The 18,491-nt window shown below is 37.5% G+C and overlaps 1 protein-coding gene across 1 annotated transcript in view; it reads left to right on the top strand.

Moving 5' to 3' along the window:
• Positions 1-16,055, top strand: part of zgc:64106 (uncharacterized protein LOC393348 homolog) — a 53,824-nt gene extending 37,769 nt beyond the window's left edge. The window contains exons 5-6 of the mRNA XM_028804645.2: positions 12,070-12,179; positions 15,399-16,055. Of these exons, the coding sequence (XP_028660478.1) occupies positions 12,070-12,179; positions 15,399-15,593 (305 nt within the window). The 3' untranslated portion in view covers positions 15,594-16,055. The remainder of the gene's footprint in view (positions 1-12,069; positions 12,180-15,398) is intronic.
• The last annotated feature ends 2,436 nt before the right edge of the window (positions 16,056-18,491 follow it).

Below are 18,491 nucleotides of genomic sequence, written 5' to 3'. Positions count from 1 at the left end.
TATATATATATATATATATATATATATATATATATATATATATATATATGTGAATGTATGTATGTATATATGTATGTCTATATTTATATATATATATGTAGATATGTAAATTTGTATATGTATATATATATGTATATCTGGATGTGTATATGTATATATACGTATGTATATGTAGATATGTGTATATGTAGATATGTATATATATATGTATATATGTTTATGTATATATATATAGTTACATAACCTCTTTAACACACTACTTCTCCGCTGCAAAGCGCGGGTATTTTGCTATATGTAGATATCTGTATATGTAGATATGTATATATATGTATATATGTATATATGTTTACATAACCTCTTTAACACACTACTTCTCCACTGCGAAGCGCGGGTACTTTGCTATATATATATATATATATATATATATATATATACAGTGGGTACGGAAAGTATTCAGACCCCCTTCAATTTTTCACTCTTTGTTATATTGCAGCCATTTGCTAAAATCATTTAAATTAATTTTTTTCCTCATTAATGTACACACAGCACCCCATATTGACAGACAAAAAAAAGAATTTTTGAAATTGTTGCAGATTTATTAAAAAAGAAAAACTGAAATATCACATGGTCCTAAGTATTCAGACCCTTTGCTGTGACACTCATATATTTAACTCAGGTGCTTTCCATTTCTTCTGATCATCCTTGAGATCACCTTCATTTGAGTCCGGCGGTGTTTGATTATACTGATTGGACTTGATTAGGAAAGCCACACACCTGTCTATATAAGACCTTACAGCTCACAATGCATGTCAGAGCAAGTGAGAATCATGAGGTCAAAGGAACTGCCTGAAGAGCTCAGAGACAGAATTGTGGCAAGGCACAGATCTGGCCAAGGTTACAAAAAAATTCTGCTGCACTTAAGGTTCCCAAGAGCACAGTGGCCTCCATAATCCTTAAATGGAAGATGTTTGGGACGACCAGAACCCTTCCTAGAGCTGGGCGTCCGGCCAAGCTGAGCTACCGGGAGAGAAGAGCCTTGGTGAGAGAGGTAAAGAAGAACCCAAAGATCACTTTGGATGAGCTCCAGAGATGCAGTCAGGAGATGGGAGAAAGTTGTAGAAAGTCAACCATCACTGCAGCCCTCCACCAGTCAGGGCTTTATGGCAGAGTGGCCTGTCGGAAGCCTCTCCTCAGTGCAAGACACATGACAGCCCGCATGGAGTTTGCTAAAAGACACCTGAAGGACTCTGAGATGGTGAGAAATAAGATTCTCTGGTCTGATGAGACCAAGATAGAACTTTTTGGCCTTAATGCTAAGCGGTATGTGTGGAGACAACCAGGCACTGCTCATCACTTGTCCAATACAGTCCCCACAGTGAAGCATGGCGGTGGCAGCATCATGCTGTGGGGGTGTTTTTCAGCTGCAGGGACAGGACGACTGGTTGCAATCGAGGTAAAGATGAATGCGGCCAAGTACAGGGATATCCTGGACAAAAACCTTCTCCAGAGTGCTAAGGACCTCAGACTGGGCCAAAGGTTTACCTTCCAACAAGACAATGACCCTAAGCACACAGCTAAAATAACGAAGGAGTGGCTTCACAACAACTCTGTGACTGTTCTTGTATGACTTAAACCCAATTGAGCATCTCTGGAGAGACCTAAAAATGGCTGTCCACCAACGTTTACCATCCAACCTGACAGAACTGGAGAGGATCTGCAAGGAGGAATGGCAGAGGATCCCCAAATCCAGGTGTGAAAAACTTGTATCTTTCCCAAGAAGACTCATGGCTGTATTAGCTCAAAAGGGTGCTTCTACTAAATACTGAGCAAAGGGTCTGAATACTTAGGACCATGTGATATTTCAGTTTTTCTTTTTTAATAAATCTGCAACAATTTCAAAAATTCTTTTTTTTGTCTGTCAATATGGGGTGCTGTGTGTACATTAATGAGGAAAAAAATTAATTTAAATGATTTTAGCAAATGGCTGCAGTATAACAAAGAGTGAAAAATCGAAGGGGGTCTGAATACTTTCCGTACTCACTGTATATATATATATATATATATATATATATATGACAGCAACACTCATAACAATGACAACACAATTACATATATATATATGTACATATGTATACATGTATGTGTCAATCTATCTATGTATGTATGTCTAGATATATATATATATATATATATATATATATATATATATATATATATATATATATATATATATATATATATGTACATATGTATATATATGTGTATATATATCTAGATGTGTATATGTGTAGATATGTAAATATTTATATATATATATATGTGTCTGTGTGTGTATATATATATATATTTATATGTATATATATATATATATATGTATATACGTATATATATATATGTATATATATATATGTGTGTGTGTATGTATATGTGTGTGTTTATGTATGTGTGTATATATATGTTGATATGTGTATATGTATATATATATGTAGATATGTGTACAGTATATGTAGATATGTATATATATATGTATATGTATATATATGTTTATGTGTGTGTGTGTGTGTATATTATATATATAAAAGACAGCACCACTCATAACAATGACAACACAATTACATTGACAATCATGTTACGTTATTTTTAAAATGTTTCCTTTTTTTTTTCATAACCTCTTTAACACACTACTTCTCCGCTGCGAAGCGCGGGTATTTTGCTAGTATATATATATACTAGCAGGAGTACCCGGCGTGGCTCGGGAATCTATAACTGGTGAATTTCCCAAATGAGAGATACAGAACACAGAAATAGAACAAACAGTTTTCTGATTGACATTTTATTGTAATAGGTAATATAAGAGGTCATTCTAGAGCCTTTGGATACACTATATTTTTTGTTGTGCCTTGTGGTGTGAAAATGAACAAATTCTGAGGATTGCCCACTCTACAACATGCTATGTAGAGTTGTCCGTGTGAAAAGCATGGATTTTCCAAATTGATGTCTTTAACTTGGAATGATTGCCCTTGAGCCTTATTAATTCACATAGCAAAAGCCAAACGAACAGGAAATTGTAGCCGTTTGAAATCAAAGGGTAAATAATTCGGAATTAGCAGAAATCTTGGTATGAAAACATCTTGACGTCTTGCGCAATGTTTCAGATGGCCTTGAAATACGTACATACATCGACTCTGCTTTATATATTAAGATATATATACAGTGATCCCTCGCTATATTGCGCTTCGTCTTTCGCGGCTTCACTCCATCGCGGATTTTAAATGTAAGCATATGTGAATATATATCTCGGATTTTTCACTGCTTCGCGGATGTCTGCGGTCTACAGTACGTGTGCTTCCTCAGTTGATTTGCCCATTTCAATTGAAACAAGGGACGCATTTGAATTGAAACAAGGGACGCTATTGGCAGATGGCTGAGAAGATACCCAATCAGAGCACGTGGTTAAGTTCCTGTGTGCTGCTGATTGGCTCAGCGACGGAGTGTTGCATTAACCAGGAAGTGTAATCTCACTCATTCAACATTAACGTGCACAAGCGCCAACAGAAGATGCAAATGATTGCAGAAAAGGTAAAAGTTTGGGATATGTTGAAGGAAGGAAACAGCTACACGATGAGTCCACGATTCTTTTTATTTAAAAAGGAGGAAAAGCATATAAGATCTACGGCCGCAGTGTCTTTTAACCAGGGCGCAAAATGAGTTGCAAGTGGACGTGATAAGGCAGTAGTCCAGATGGAATCTGCTCTAGGGATTTGGATTGAAGAGTGATGGAAGAAGAACAACGGTGGTGCTAAACAGTAGCCTGAAGAGGCTCCTTTAGAAGAGCTGTAACGCTCTCCTTTGTTGTGCAGTAAAATTAAACTCATCGTTATCGGACAAGTCGTCGTGTCATTGTTGGTGAGTAACCATAATTAATTATTTAGGTACAGTACTTATTACATGTACATAGTTTAGTGTCACTGTACACACATTTTACTGTATACAATTTTTCTTGCGTTGTACGTATTTATTGCTGGTGGCCTGTCTGTCGTAATGGCTGTAACATATGTGATATCGGAGACGCTTGATATCTTTAAAATAATATTTAGGTTTTACTGTATGTAAACTGTGTTTACATACATAATTTCAACGAATCTTACCTAATATCTAAGAGAATACAAAGTGTTTATGCTGTATAATTGTGCGTGAAATGTTTGTAATAGTGTGGGAGAGTTTATAAGGGCTTAAAATATATAAAAATAACCATATAAACATATGGTTTCTACTTCGCGGATTTTCTTATTTCGCGGGTGGCTCTGGAACGCAACCCCCGTGATGGAGGAGGGAGCCACCCGCGAAATAAGAAAATCCGCGAAGTAGAAACCATATGTTTATATGGTTATTTTTATATTGTCATGCTGCGTCACAGATTTGCGCAGAAACACAGGAGGTTGTAGAGAGACAGGAACGTTATTCAAACACTGCAAAAAAACATTTGTCTCTTTTTCAAAAGTTTAAACTGTGCTCCATGACAAGACAGAGATGACAGTTCTGTCTCATAATTAAAAGAATGCAAACATATCTTCCTCTTCAAAGGAAACAGAGAGTAAAGCAAACAAATCAATAGGGCTGTTTGGCTTTTAAGTATGCGAAGCACCGCCGGTACAAAGCTGTTGAAGGCGGCAGCTCACACCCCCTCCGTCAGGAGCAGAGAGAGAGAGAGAGAGAGAGAGAGAGAGAGAGAGAGACAGAGAAAAACAAAGTCAAAAATCAATACGTGCCCTTTGAGCTTTTAAGTATGCGAAGCACCGTGCAGCATGTCGCTTCACGAATCAGCTGCACACAGAAGGTAGCAACGTGAAGATAATCTTTCAGCATTTTTAGACGAGCGTCCGTATCGTCTAGGTGTGCGAACAGCCCCCCCTGCTCACACCCCCTACGTCAGGATCAGAGAAAGTCAGCGCAAGAGAGAGAGAGAGAAAGTAAGTTGGGTAGCTGCTCAGCCATCTGCCAATAGCGTCCCTTGTATGAAATCAACTGGGCAAACCAACTGAGGAAGCATGTACCAGAAATTAAAAGACCCATTGTCCTCAGAAATCCGCGAACCAGCAAAAAATCCGCGATATATATTTAAATATGCTTACATATAAAATCCGCAATAGAGTGAAGCCGCGAAAGGCGAAGCGCGATATAGCGAGAGATCACTGTATATATATATATATACTAGCAAAATACCCGCGCTTCGCAGCGGAGAAGTAGTGTGTTAAAGAGGTTATGAAAAAAAAAAAGGAAACATTTTAAAAATAACGTAACATGATTGTCAATGTAACTGTGTTGTCATTGTTATGAGTGTTGCTGTCATATATATATATATATATATATATACATATATATATATATATAATATATGTGTATGTGTATATGTATATATATATGACAGCAACACTCATAACAATGACAACACAATTACATTGACAATCATGTTACGTTATTTTTAAAATGTTTCCTTTACTTTTTCATAACCTCTTTAACACACTACTTGTCCGCTGCGAAGCGCGGGTATTTTGCTAGTATATATATATATATATATATATATATATATATATATATATATATATATATATATATATATATATACACACACACATATATATATATATATATATATATATATATATATATAAATATATATATATATATATATATATATATATATACATACATATACACACATACATGCAGTTTCAATAACATAGAAATCAATATAAACAACATTAACATCATTATCATATGAGAATATGAAGTAATATATAAGAAGCACATTTCATATAAATATAAATTATTAAACAGTAAAATCCATCCATCCATCCAACGATTTTCCAACCCTCTGAATCCGAACACAGGGTCACGGGGGTCTGCTGGAGCCAATCCCAGCCAACACAGGGCACAAGGCAGGAAACAATCCTGGGATTTTATCTTTATTTTATTTTATTGTAGAATCAACTCCTATCTGCGCACACCAGGGCGGCCGTGGGCGGATGCGTATGGTGTATTCACTCCATGTTATCGTGCATTGCGCTGTCACTGGTATTTTGATAAAAGAATTTGAACAACATATAAGAAGCGTATAAATTATTAAACAGTAAAACATTAACATTTAAGAAGTAAAGTTACATTAAGTACTACTGCAGTGCCTTCGGGTATACCTCATTTTTTGTTTGCCCATTACATGCTTAAATGTATACATTTTGACCGAGCGTGGGAGAAGCATGGATTTTAAACACACGTTGAGTTCATCTGCTGGTCTCTCTCGTGGAATAACTGGTAATGTTTGACTAAAATCTACAGCGAGTAAAACGACATTACCTCCTATTTTTTTTTTTACGATCTCTGAGATCTTGCTTTTTTCGGTTCAAGGCTTCATAAGCTCTTTTATGTTCTATGGTGTACTTATCCCAAACCATCATCTTTGAATGTTGCAAGACTTTCGCCTTGTATGTAGATCGGGGTAATTACATTCATTGCATTCCTAGTCTGAATCACAATCTGATTGTATGGGTGGTTACCTGGCAGTGTAGGGTTGCCACCCGTCCTTTAAAATGCGGAATCGTCCCGTATTTGAGAATGAAATTGCGCGTCCCGTTTTAAATCAATACGGGACGGGATTTATCCCGTATTTTTTTTATCATTTTTTTTAAAGCAGCGTCTCATGCAAATCATCCCACACGCATTTTATGAAGATGCCTCCTTTCGTACTTTTGATTGGGTAATACTTGACGTCATCGTTAGTTTGATTGGTCTTTTTAACTGTCCAGTGAGGAGGGTGGGTCTTTTAAGTAGTCTGCAAAATGTTGGCACTGGGATGTGGCACCCGCTGCAGTATGCGTCCCTTATTTTTTTGTATTAAAAGTGGTAACCCTACCTGGCAGGTAACAGTTATGTTTGGTCATGAAGTCGTCTAAAATCCGCCACGTGCCCTCTTTTAATTGTGAGAAGCAGATATATATAGCCAAATTCTCGCGCTTCGTTGCGGCGAAGTACTGCTTTTAATTTTTTAAGAAAAGAAAACCTTTTTAAACGGATCGAAAATACAGTATACCAATAACAATTTGTTAAGGATCTGTTTTTTTCTGAACCTCACTTTTCACAGCTGTCGCGCTACGGTGTGTGTTTCGTTTATTTGACAGTATGTAGATCGTGGTAATTACATTTATGGCATTCGTTTTCTGAATCATAATCTGACTGTATGGGTGGTTACCTGCCAGGTAACGCTTGTGGTTGGTCAGGAAGTCACCTTACATCCGCCACGTGCCCTCTTTCTGTTCCCAGAAACTGATCATAGAATGGTTTTAATAGTTTACTTTCAAATAATGCAAAGAGTATGCGACACGTGTTTCTCCCTAATTCTGGGCTCATCAGGCATACACACTCACTTCATCCCCTCTCGGGAATCGAATCTCTATCGTCAGCGCCAGATTTGAAACCCCTAACGTTGCGGTCAGGAAGTCGGCTAACATCCGCCATGTGCCGTCTTTCAGTTGCAAGCCGTCTTTCAGTTGCGAGAAGCAGATCATAGAATGGTTGAAACTGTTGCCCCTAACGTTGCGCTACGGCGTGTGGTTCGTTTATACCTCATGTCTTCTCATTAAACTTTTATCTCGCGAATATGTTATTGCAATCCGCAGCGGGAGCGTTTCTATAAACTTAATTTAAACTTACGTTTTACACCGTGCTTTGTTTCCCTTATGAACATGCTTGTATGCTTCACTCGCTGGCTTCTTATTGTTTCGCTCCCTTCTCAATTGTTTAATGAATTTTTTGTTCTTCGCTGTTTGCGGCTCTTCCTTCATTTCTCCCTACTGCGTTCTTTTATCTCGCGAATATGTTATTGCAATCTGCAACGGGAGCATTTCAATAAACTTAATTTAAACTTACGTTTTACACCGTGCTTTGTTTCCCTTATGAAGATGCTTGTATGCTTCACTCGCTCCCTTCTCAATTGTTTAATTAATTTTTTGTTCTTCGCTGTTTGCGGCTCTTCCTTCATTTCTCCCTACTGAGTTCACAGTCTTTTCACGTGATTACGTGGGAGGCGTGATGACGTGACACTCAACTCCGCCTCCCACGGCCATCAAGCTGCCGTCCATTACAGTATATTGTCAAAAATGAGGTTCCAGTTATGACCATTACGCGTTGAATTTCGAAATGAAACCTGCCTAACTTTTGTAAGTAAGCTGTAAGGAATCAGCCTGCCAAATTTTAGCCTTCCACCTACACGGGAAGTTGGACAATTAGTGATGAGTGAGTCAGTCAGTCAGTCAGTCAGTCAGTCAGTCAGTCAGTCAGTCAGTCAGTCAGTGTGTCAGTGAGTCAGTGAGGGCTTTGCCTTTTATTAATTAGTATATATATATATATATATATATATATATATATATATATATATATATATATATATATATATGTATGTATATATATATATATATATATATATATATATATATATATATATATATATATATATATATATATAAATACATTTTGCTGTGGAATTTTTTGTACTTTTATTGGTAAATATAATTGTTATTACTTTACATACACTTAGTGATTCTTTTTTGGTGTCTCAGTGGCTCATCACATTTCTCATTGTGACTTATTTACTGTGGACAGGTTAAACTAGGTTAACAAATAGTTGAGGGTTTGTGTACTCTTTCAAAGGTTTATGGAAATGTTTGAAATTGTTACAAATTAATCCTTACATAGATAGGTGGAGTGTTCCATTGATCAAACACTCTCAAACTGACAATATTTTCAAAAGCATTAAAGGCAGATGCTTCATAGCATCTATGACTTTTCTTTCACTGAAAACTGTCGTGCTTTGTTTTCCCAACATATTTGACTGCTGTGAGGTGTCCGGTGCTCAGTATGAATGAGAGTACATTAACAGAAAGCAATGGTTGGATTTGAGCCTTGAGTACATTAGGTGTCATTTCTAACCTCTAATATCCTCACATTTGCTAGCACTTACCATTGCTTTCTCTGTCCTGATTTTGGGTTAACTTTTTGTACTTCGGTTTACCTGCATTTGCACTAAACCTTGTTTGAGGAACATAATTCTGTCTTTGTCATTGAAATACAGTGGAACCTCAGTTCACGACCATAATTCATTCCAAAACTCTGGTCGTAAACCGATTTGGTCGTGAACCGAAGCAATTTCCCCCATAAGATTTTCTGTATAAAAATACAAATAATCTGTTCCAGACCATACGAACTGTATGTAAATATATATATTTTTTTAAGTTTTTAAGCACAAATATAGTTAATTAAACCATAGAATGCACAGCATAGTAGTAAACTACATGTAAAAACATTGAACAACACCGAGAAAACCTTGAACAACAGAAAACTAACATTGCAAGAGTTCATGCTATACTGTAGCCTTATGACCTGATCGCTGTAAACATTCTTTTTAAATGAGTTTAAAGCACAGGGGAAAAAAGGAACATTTGAACAAATCCGAACATTATTTAAAAACCAACCATAAACCACCAAGAAAGTAACATTGCAGGAGTTCACGCTAATAGCCTTACAACCCGATCGCTGTGTAAACTTTTATTTAATGAGTTTTAAGCACAGGGAAAAAAATGAACATTTGAAAAATCAGAAATTTAATAAACAACCAAGAAAAGTAACATTGCAACAATTCACGCTACGAACCGAAAAATTAACATTTGAAAAATCCGTAATACAAAAACTAACCATAAACCACCAAGAAAACTAACCTTGCATGAGTCGAGTTCTGGCATGAAGTGAGGAGGAACTGGGTGGAGAACAATCCGGTCTCGTCGCAGTTGAAGACTTGTTGCAGGATGTAGCCTTTGTCCTCCATTAATTTTGTGAAATTTTTCACGAATTCTTTCACAGCTTCAGCGTCGGAACTAGCAGCCTCTCCATGCCTTACCACACTATGAATGCCACTTCTCTAGTGAACCTTTTCAAACCATCCTCTACTGGCTTTAAATTCACTTTCGCCACTCGTAGAAGGATAGTTTTGCAGCAAATCGCCATGAATCTTCCTGGCTTTCTCGCATAACATTGCCTCGGTTACACTATCCCCTGCAAGTTGCTTCTCTTTCAGCCACACTAGCAACAGTTTTTCCACCTCTTCCAGCACTTGAGGCCTCTGCCTGTTAAAGCTGTAACTCCTTTTGCAACATCAGCTGCTTTAATAGATTCTTTCTGCTTTAGAATAGTTGAAATTGTAGATTTTGACTTCTTGTACTCGGCGGCAAGATCAGCAACACGAACGCCACGCTCATACTTTTCAATAATTTCTTTCTTTACTTCGATTTCAATTTTCTGCAAAACTTTCTTCTCACCACTCTTCACTTGCTTAGAAGCCATGGTTAACTGCAAAAGCACATGAAATACTGTAGAGCACAAAGAGTTCACAGGTAAAGCACGCATGTCTGAATGAGAACAATGAATAGGGAGAGGCTGAACACGTGCTTAAATACAGTAATCGGCGCATACGAACCGGAAGGGAAATGAAATAGAGCACAAAGACTTCACAGCGAAAGCACGCACGCACGTGCAAGCACGCATGTCTGACCGAGAACAATGCAACACGTGCGGAAATCATCGGCGCACACAAACCGAAAGGGAAACTGGCTTGTTCGTATATCGAGTGTGTGGTCGTGAACCAAGGCAAAAGTTTGGTGAACTTTTTGGTCGTAAACCGATTTGTATGTGTACCGAGACATTCGTGAACCAAGGTTCCACTGTATCTGTAAAAATTAACTCTTCTTAACTGTTGTAAAAAAGTTATAACTCCACATGTTTATTTTCCAGGGTGGCCTACGTAAAGAGCTCAGTCCGAAATATGGGTTATTCCTTTTGTCAAAAAAGGAAAAGGTCTCAGACAGCAGCTATGAAGTACAAAGTAACAAATAGCAATCATGTACAATGACAAAAAGGCAATAAAATACAAGTATGATCCATCTTTAAGGAAGAAACTTCATACATATGCTGCTGATATATCTCTTAGTCAATTGTTACATCATAGAGAAACACTTTAGGATACTTACTGATTATCAAAAAGGTTGTAATGATTTCTCTTTCTTTGGCTGCCTGGATTTACCCAATTGTTACTTCTAGTTATGCACTGCTAGTGTGATAGCCCAATATAAAATGTTAAAAGTATCCTAAGTATCCTAAACAACCAGCAAATGAAAGGGTACTTAAGAAATTTGGCAAATGCAAGATAATCATTCAGTCTATCAAGCTCATTTGTTTAGCTAATAGCTAAACAGTCCCAGTATCTCATTCCAGACAATTTTTAAAGGATATTAAGGTTTCTGCTTCAACCACATGTTCCACATTCTTACAACTTGTTGCATGAAGAAGTGCTTCCTGACTTAATTCTTAAATGCACTTCCCCTTAATTTTCGCTGGTGTGATTTGTCATTTAGTCAAAAGAGTTCAGTCAGCTCTACTTTATCAATGCCTAAATTTTAAAGACCTGGATTAGGTCCCAATGCAGTCTCTTCTTCTCAAGACTAAACAGGTTTAACTCCCTGAGCCTGTCACAACGGAGCAAGTCCTTAAGTCATGAGATGCACTCAGTTGCTCTCATCTGCACAGGAGGAGCTTCAGGCAGATGGTTCAAGTGTGCTGTGGAGAGACATGTGGTACTTTAATTAGTTGTACTACTCAACATGGCAAAGTTAGACTTTGAAAATGCAGGTAAACATATGTGGTTAAAACATATTGAATTTTATGCAATGCTCAGAACTTCTATAAGGTCAAATAACTAGTCTTTACTTTTAAGACCATGCTTTTCATGACCACACTACATAGGAAAGGCAGGACATGACAAGAATGTGATATATGTTGTGTTTGCTCTTTGGCTTATCACTCACTTTTGCATCTTTGGTTATTTAAAACCATTCTTGTTATATTTGGGACTTGACTGACAATATCTCACGGGTCATATGTTGCTTTTAAAGATGTTTGCCCCTCTTAACTGTACTGTCTGCCTTGCCTCATCATAACATTACTCTTTTCATTCTCTTAACATTTCAGGGGTTACTGCAAACTCTGTGCATCCCGGCTTTGTGAAGACTGAAGTAATGCGGTACTACAGTTTGTTGACTCAAATGATTGTCAGTTTTGTGGCCTTCTTTTTTTTCAAGGTAACACTAAAATTAACAAAAAAATGCATATTCTATCAGGTGTTAAGGCACAGACCAATAGACAATCACACCAGACAAGGAAGTATTTACAATAAAGGTTTTTTAAAAGTAAAAACACAAAGAAAGGATCCATGGGGATCAAACAGCTTAAGAAACAATAAACACGTAGCTGGCCTGCCTGGGTGTTACAGAATGGGATAATGGGGCAGTAATCCAGCTTACCCAATCAGACTCTCTGGCTGTGTCATCCCATTAAGGACATCTTTCACCTTCCAGTGGTACTAAGGCATTTGGGTCTCTGTTGCCTGATGCACAGAACAAACACCTTAGAAATTGTTTGTTCAAGTTGAACTTTTTGGGCTAACTGGACTTTACTATGAAAACCATACACTACATTTCATAAGAGGAGTGAAATAAGAATATTTAAGCACTTTTGTGCTTGTGTTATGGAGTCTGAGGTGGAATTGCTGCCTTGGGACTTAGGCAACTTTATGTCATTGAAGGGGAAGGAATGATGAACTCTGCTCAGTGTGGATGTTGTAAGTGAATATCATACCCCATGAAATGAAACTGGCCTACAGGTGGGTTATGCAACAAGACCAGGATCAGCAACACACAAGCAAATAGCTGAAACATAAACTCCATGCTTAGTCTAGAGCAAAGCTACATGGAAAGCTGATCAACAAGACTATAAGACTAATTTGCAGTCGTATGAAGTAATGTGCACAGGAGGGGTAACTCAGTTACTGCATGTAAAGGAGTTCTTTTTCACACTTTGAAAACAGACATTGCAAGATCCATAATTGCAATGAAATAGTTTGGCCTTCATGGTATCATCTGCGTTTGAAGCCAGCTCAACAGCACCCTCTCAAGCCACAACACTTTTTAAAGTTGGATGTTGTGACTTTGTTTTTGAATTAAATTTAATTAGCCAAGTGAATGAATGAATGAAATAACATGCTGTTTTATTCAGGTTATTGGAAAAATTATATGGATATGAATAAGATCTGATAACTTTTAAAATCAAAAACTTGGAGATACAGGAAATAGCATGTAACAGAGGTACAACAGCAAAAGGAACCAGAAGCTTTTACTTTTTAAACCATTCTTCCATAGTAAACACCATTTGTAGATGCTCTATTTCAAAAAACTATATATTTTAATCAACAGTAATAGCTTCACTGGCTAAAAACTTTAGAATGATGCAGTTTTGGTCCTACTCATAGCAATAAGAGTAAAAACACTTTTATCAAATTTTCTAATTTACAAAACTAATCCTAACTTTACCAGGATTAGGAGAGTTTATGAGCTGACCGCACTCGCTAGAAGCTTCCAGAAGATGGCATTCAGACAGAGATCAGCACACACATCCCAACAATATACTTGTAAAAAGAGACAGAGCAGTATTTGTAACAAATCTTGCATGTTACGTGATCCATCCATCTATGTGGACAAGCCAATCTCTGATAGAGTTGTAAGGTAATATGCATATTTATGAATATATAAATTCTATAAATCTATCTACTCTCTATATATAAAATCCTCAACCTAAAAGTGCAACGATTTTGTGCAACGATTTTATGTCACATTTTTTGTCACAATTTAAATCGGCCTTATTTTAAAATCTACATATACTATATGTTTGGTATCATTCTTTTCAGAATTTATCAAACTTTAATGTGATGTTGTTAGCTTTTCAGATTCTTATTCCATTTTTAAATTATAAACTAAAAAATATCAAGAACTCACATCCCGTGAGACGAGACTTTGTGCCAAGAGATTAAACCACGCCCAGAGCCTGAAATAAAACACAAAGAGTAATGACTGAGACAGCTGCTTTATAGGCTTTTAAATGTCTGCAGCAAGCCAGCAGCTGATCGAGCAAAGAGGAGGTAAAAAAAAAAACTGTGTTTGTTTCCCATTGTATCACTGTTTAAGAGGGGGTTTCAGAGGAGCAACTGCATCTCCTTGGGGTGCGTTCAGCCCCCCTCTTCACAACACGAGTGACAGAGATGCAAAATGGCTGGTGTGTAGCGTAGGCCAGGGTGTTTGAGAGCATAGCGAGCAGGGGGTAAGCCCCCTAGTAAAATCTATAAATCTATTAATTTCCCCCATGACTCCATGTGAAGTAATGTTAAAGCAAGCTGCATTATTTCAAATTAGCACACACATAAACATGATTGCTTGAAGTGTGGATGAGCACACATACATGAATCGCAAGTGATATCACAGTATCAACACACAGATGATCATGAATGCAAACAGTACTGTAGTAGCCGTCTTATTACCTTGAAGATAGATGGGCTAAATGGGTGATTAACAGTGTAATGTCTCATAGGTATGCTGAGCTCCACAAACCCCTGAAATATTCCTGTTACACTTTAAGACCCAGAAGTTTAAAGAAGGCAAGCAGAGACTCTCATCGTATTGATAAGTAGGGTCTCACTAAAGATTAGGGGGAATCATGGAGAAAGGCACAGCATGGCACAGTGGAAGATGATCTAGAACACTGAAAAAGTGAACGTGACTTAAGAAACAGCATAAAATTGCTGTGGCTAGTTTCAGTAACTGTTAATTTACAAAGCATTTTCCCATGGCCATAACAGCAAGAAGGTGATATTTCTGAAATTATGTCTGTGGATCATTCATTGTTAAATAAATGTGCTCTTTATCAGGCTGTGTGTCTCAGTCTTTCTGTCTTACTTTTGTGGTAAGGCCATAACATTAATATAAGAAAATTAGGAAACATGATTTCCTAGGAAACTTCAAGAACCTTTCCTGAGTGCCATTTTGCGGTTCTAGTTGTTGTAAAATCGTGACGTCATTCATTCTCAAATGTGAACTCTTACTCCTAGGTGGGGGCAGGTGTTTCATAAATAGTTCTGATGTCCTACTCCGAGGTAGGACAAATTCTTATCGTAGACAGATTTTTATTGGAATTCCTATAGGAATATCTCTGAGACACTTAATAAATACAGAAACTGGAATACAATTGTTCACATACATTTTTATGATGTGAACACAGGCAGGTTAAGTGTCATGTTTTGGGTTGCACATTGAGTAGCTTATTGATTTAAAGTTTGGTGTCTTAACTAGCAGGCTGAACTGCCCATATCTGTAATTACATATACTCCATATCTGGTCAGTAACAGCAGGCCAGTGGTTGTTGGGTAAAACAGTTCATCATGATGTGATCCTCTAATTTTTCTTTCTTTGCAGAGCTCCGAGGAGGGAGCTGTGAGCACCATTTATTGTGCAGTGTCTGAAGACGTGGACGGTATAACTGGGAAGTACTTTGACAGTGACTGTTCATTGACCTTGGCTTCTGCCACAGCACGTGATGCTGCACTAGCCAAGAAAGACTGGGAATTCTGTGAGAAACTGACAGGACTCTCAGAGACCAAAGAGAAATAACGCTAAATACTCTACCTCTGCTGTCCTTTCAGATGCATCAAAATCTGCAAGCATCACAGATCCACGTGCATATGTTAAGGAACTGTTCATCAGTGCTTTGCTGCAAAAGAGCAGTTGTAGATGACCCCCTTCCTCTCCTTACATTTAGATGACCCTTGTTGGCTACAGTAAACACTCTAGACAACTCAGCCCACATGAGACATAGGAGCAAGGAACTGCGGAAAAACTTCAATGTGTCAAAGAGTAATAAATTTGGCCATTATACTGATAGAAAATAATTGATTCTTTTATAGAGAATACATTTCAACATGGTCTAACTGCAAATAAACCTTTCATAGTAAAGCTTTCCTCCATCTTCCCAAAAGATACACTTTCTCTAAATGTTCAACCTGAAAATTATTTTTTGTTCAGTCATTTTTACTTGTTGAACAATATTTTTTAATAAACAGTCCTCCTTCCAAATACAGTATCATGTTTTTGTAACTTGACCTGGGCCTTGAAGTTGACATGTCATGGGAATTTAGATGTTCTCATAATATCACTATTGATTAATATCTTTTAATTATTGTATTTTATGATCCCAGTACAAAGGCTTAGACACAAGTTCTTCAATAAACAAAGGGTTTTATTTTGGGAAACTCTTTACAAAGAAGTATTTCTTACATCACAGCCACACCCTACCACTCAGCATATCGCAATTCTGTTGACTCTCCTCTGCTCCTCCATCAAGCTTTGTCCTCCTCCTCCTCCCATCTCTCCTCTGACTTGTGGCAGGCAGCTCCTTTTATGTGAGACCCGGGAGCACTTCCTGTGCCCTGAAATAGTAGCTCGGGTGTACTTACGGGTAAGGTTGGTGCCCAACAAATTAGGGCTCAGCGCCCCCTGGCAGCTCCTACAGAACTCAACGGGGTTGAGGCAATAAACTACAATTCTCCATGTGCTGTGTGGGAACCTGTTGTTGTACCATAACTCAAGGGGGCTGAAACTTAGTGGGCTGGGGGAGACAATGTCCTGATCAGATTATCTTCACTTGTCTTTTCATCATATTGGCGCCCTGGCCAAGTAACCATCCTGCTACAGCCCCAGCCGGGATACCAGTCCCAGTGTGGCACCTCTTACAATCTCTAAATATTTCTATCATATGTATCCAATTCTACAGCAAATTTAATGGATTCTAAAACAGGTCCTTGTGTCTATCCTGGTAAGATCAGTGCACAGAAGAAACTGCACATCACACATAGTAAGACACACACAGTGGCTCACACCAAGCCAATTTAGTCTCACCATTAATGTTTTTAGGATGTGAAAGGAAATAAGAATTACTGGAGAAACCCACACAGACACGAGAATGATGAGCAAACTCCACACTAGCAACTGATTGTACGACTAGTAGAACTGACCTCTGAACCACTGTGCCATTTATCTTAGTTATCCAGAAATTATTTGATCAAGTGGTGCCACTTCAATGCAAAGAAGAAGTTTCATGCTGGTTCATGTCAAACTATTGAAACTATAACACAGCCAACAAAAGGCCACTTTCCATGTTAGTAGCTGTCATCTACTCTTCTTTCTTTTTGTTTTGTTTTTTTTTTTCTTTTTTCATAATATATTTAAGAGCTTGTTAGCTGTTAATTGTTCCCCTCATTTCAATAAACATTACACAAACTAAGGGTCTCCAGTTTGACTCATTCTTTAAAATTACTGCTAATTATTGGCACAGGAACCTAAGAGCAAATAAAGGAGAGGACCCCAACCTCAGTTTCGTATTGAGACTTAAATGCCATGCTATTTTGAGGTTTGGGTTTTGTTTATCTGGTTTTAATTCTGAACTTCTCGTTCTTGGTTATCAGGCTCTGCAGTTTCAGATTTTGAATAGGGTATTTTTCTTCTGATTTGCCTTTAGTGTTTCTGTCTTAGATTTTTGGATATCTGATTTTCTTTTTTGTTGCAACTTTTGTGCTTCATGGGGTTCTTGGCCTTAATTAATTTAATTAGTACACACAGTTCATCCATTCATTTCCCTCTGTTTATTTCCTGGCATTCATAAAGTAGATCCAGCAGAAGTCTTTCAACTAAACTGAATCATGATCTCGAGGACACTAGTGGAAATTAAAAGGAAGGGCATTTAGGACTGAACTTCTTTATGCAAAGAGTTGTGGGAATCTGGATGAAAACACCAAGCTATGTCATTGAAGCAGAAACCTTTAAAAAATTTTAATAAGTATCTGGATGAGATATTAGGACAACTTAGGTATTAGCTAAACAAACAAGCTTGATGGTCTCCTCTGGTATCAAATGTCTTATGTTCTTCCTTTTTGTGTATTTTTTAACAGATTTTGATTTCATTTCTGGGCTTGTTGTTGTTGTTGTTGTTTTTTTTATTCAAAATTGCATCTCCATTTCCCACTCTTGACAGTATGGTTCAATTCCCATCTGTGAAAACAGCAACCCTGATCATTATTATCGCTGCAACATGTTGTCTTTTCTGGTCCATAGTACTGAAAGGTAAAAATCCAACACATATATGTTATTTTCTGGAATGGCTACACTATACCTAAAGGTTGTGTGCTTTAAAAATGTTTTACCAAATGAAAAAAGAACACCTTGTTCAGTCAAGCATTTCAATCTGCCAGACACACAAAAGCTTCTTTCTTGCACTTTTACTCAATAGGTCTGGATGGGAGAATGTCCGATCAGGTCATATTTAAGAAGGCCCTAATTGAAAGCTTAGGTCACACCAACACAAGGGCCACACTTGGTCAACGTGTTCCATAGTGCCTCAGATGTCACCAGAACCAAAAGAGAGGGCTGTTGGAATGCTGCAGGCAGGCATGTCATACGACAGCATCCCCAGAAGCTGGATTAAGTTGCTTAACTGTGCAAACTGTGATTTGTCTG

The sequence above is a fragment of the Erpetoichthys calabaricus genome, chromosome 7 (assembly GCF_900747795.2).
Source record: "Erpetoichthys calabaricus chromosome 7, fErpCal1.3, whole genome shotgun sequence".
Lineage (NCBI taxonomy): Eukaryota > Metazoa > Chordata > Cladistia > Polypteriformes > Polypteridae > Erpetoichthys > Erpetoichthys calabaricus.
This window is presented reverse-complemented; position numbering and strand designations above follow the sequence as displayed.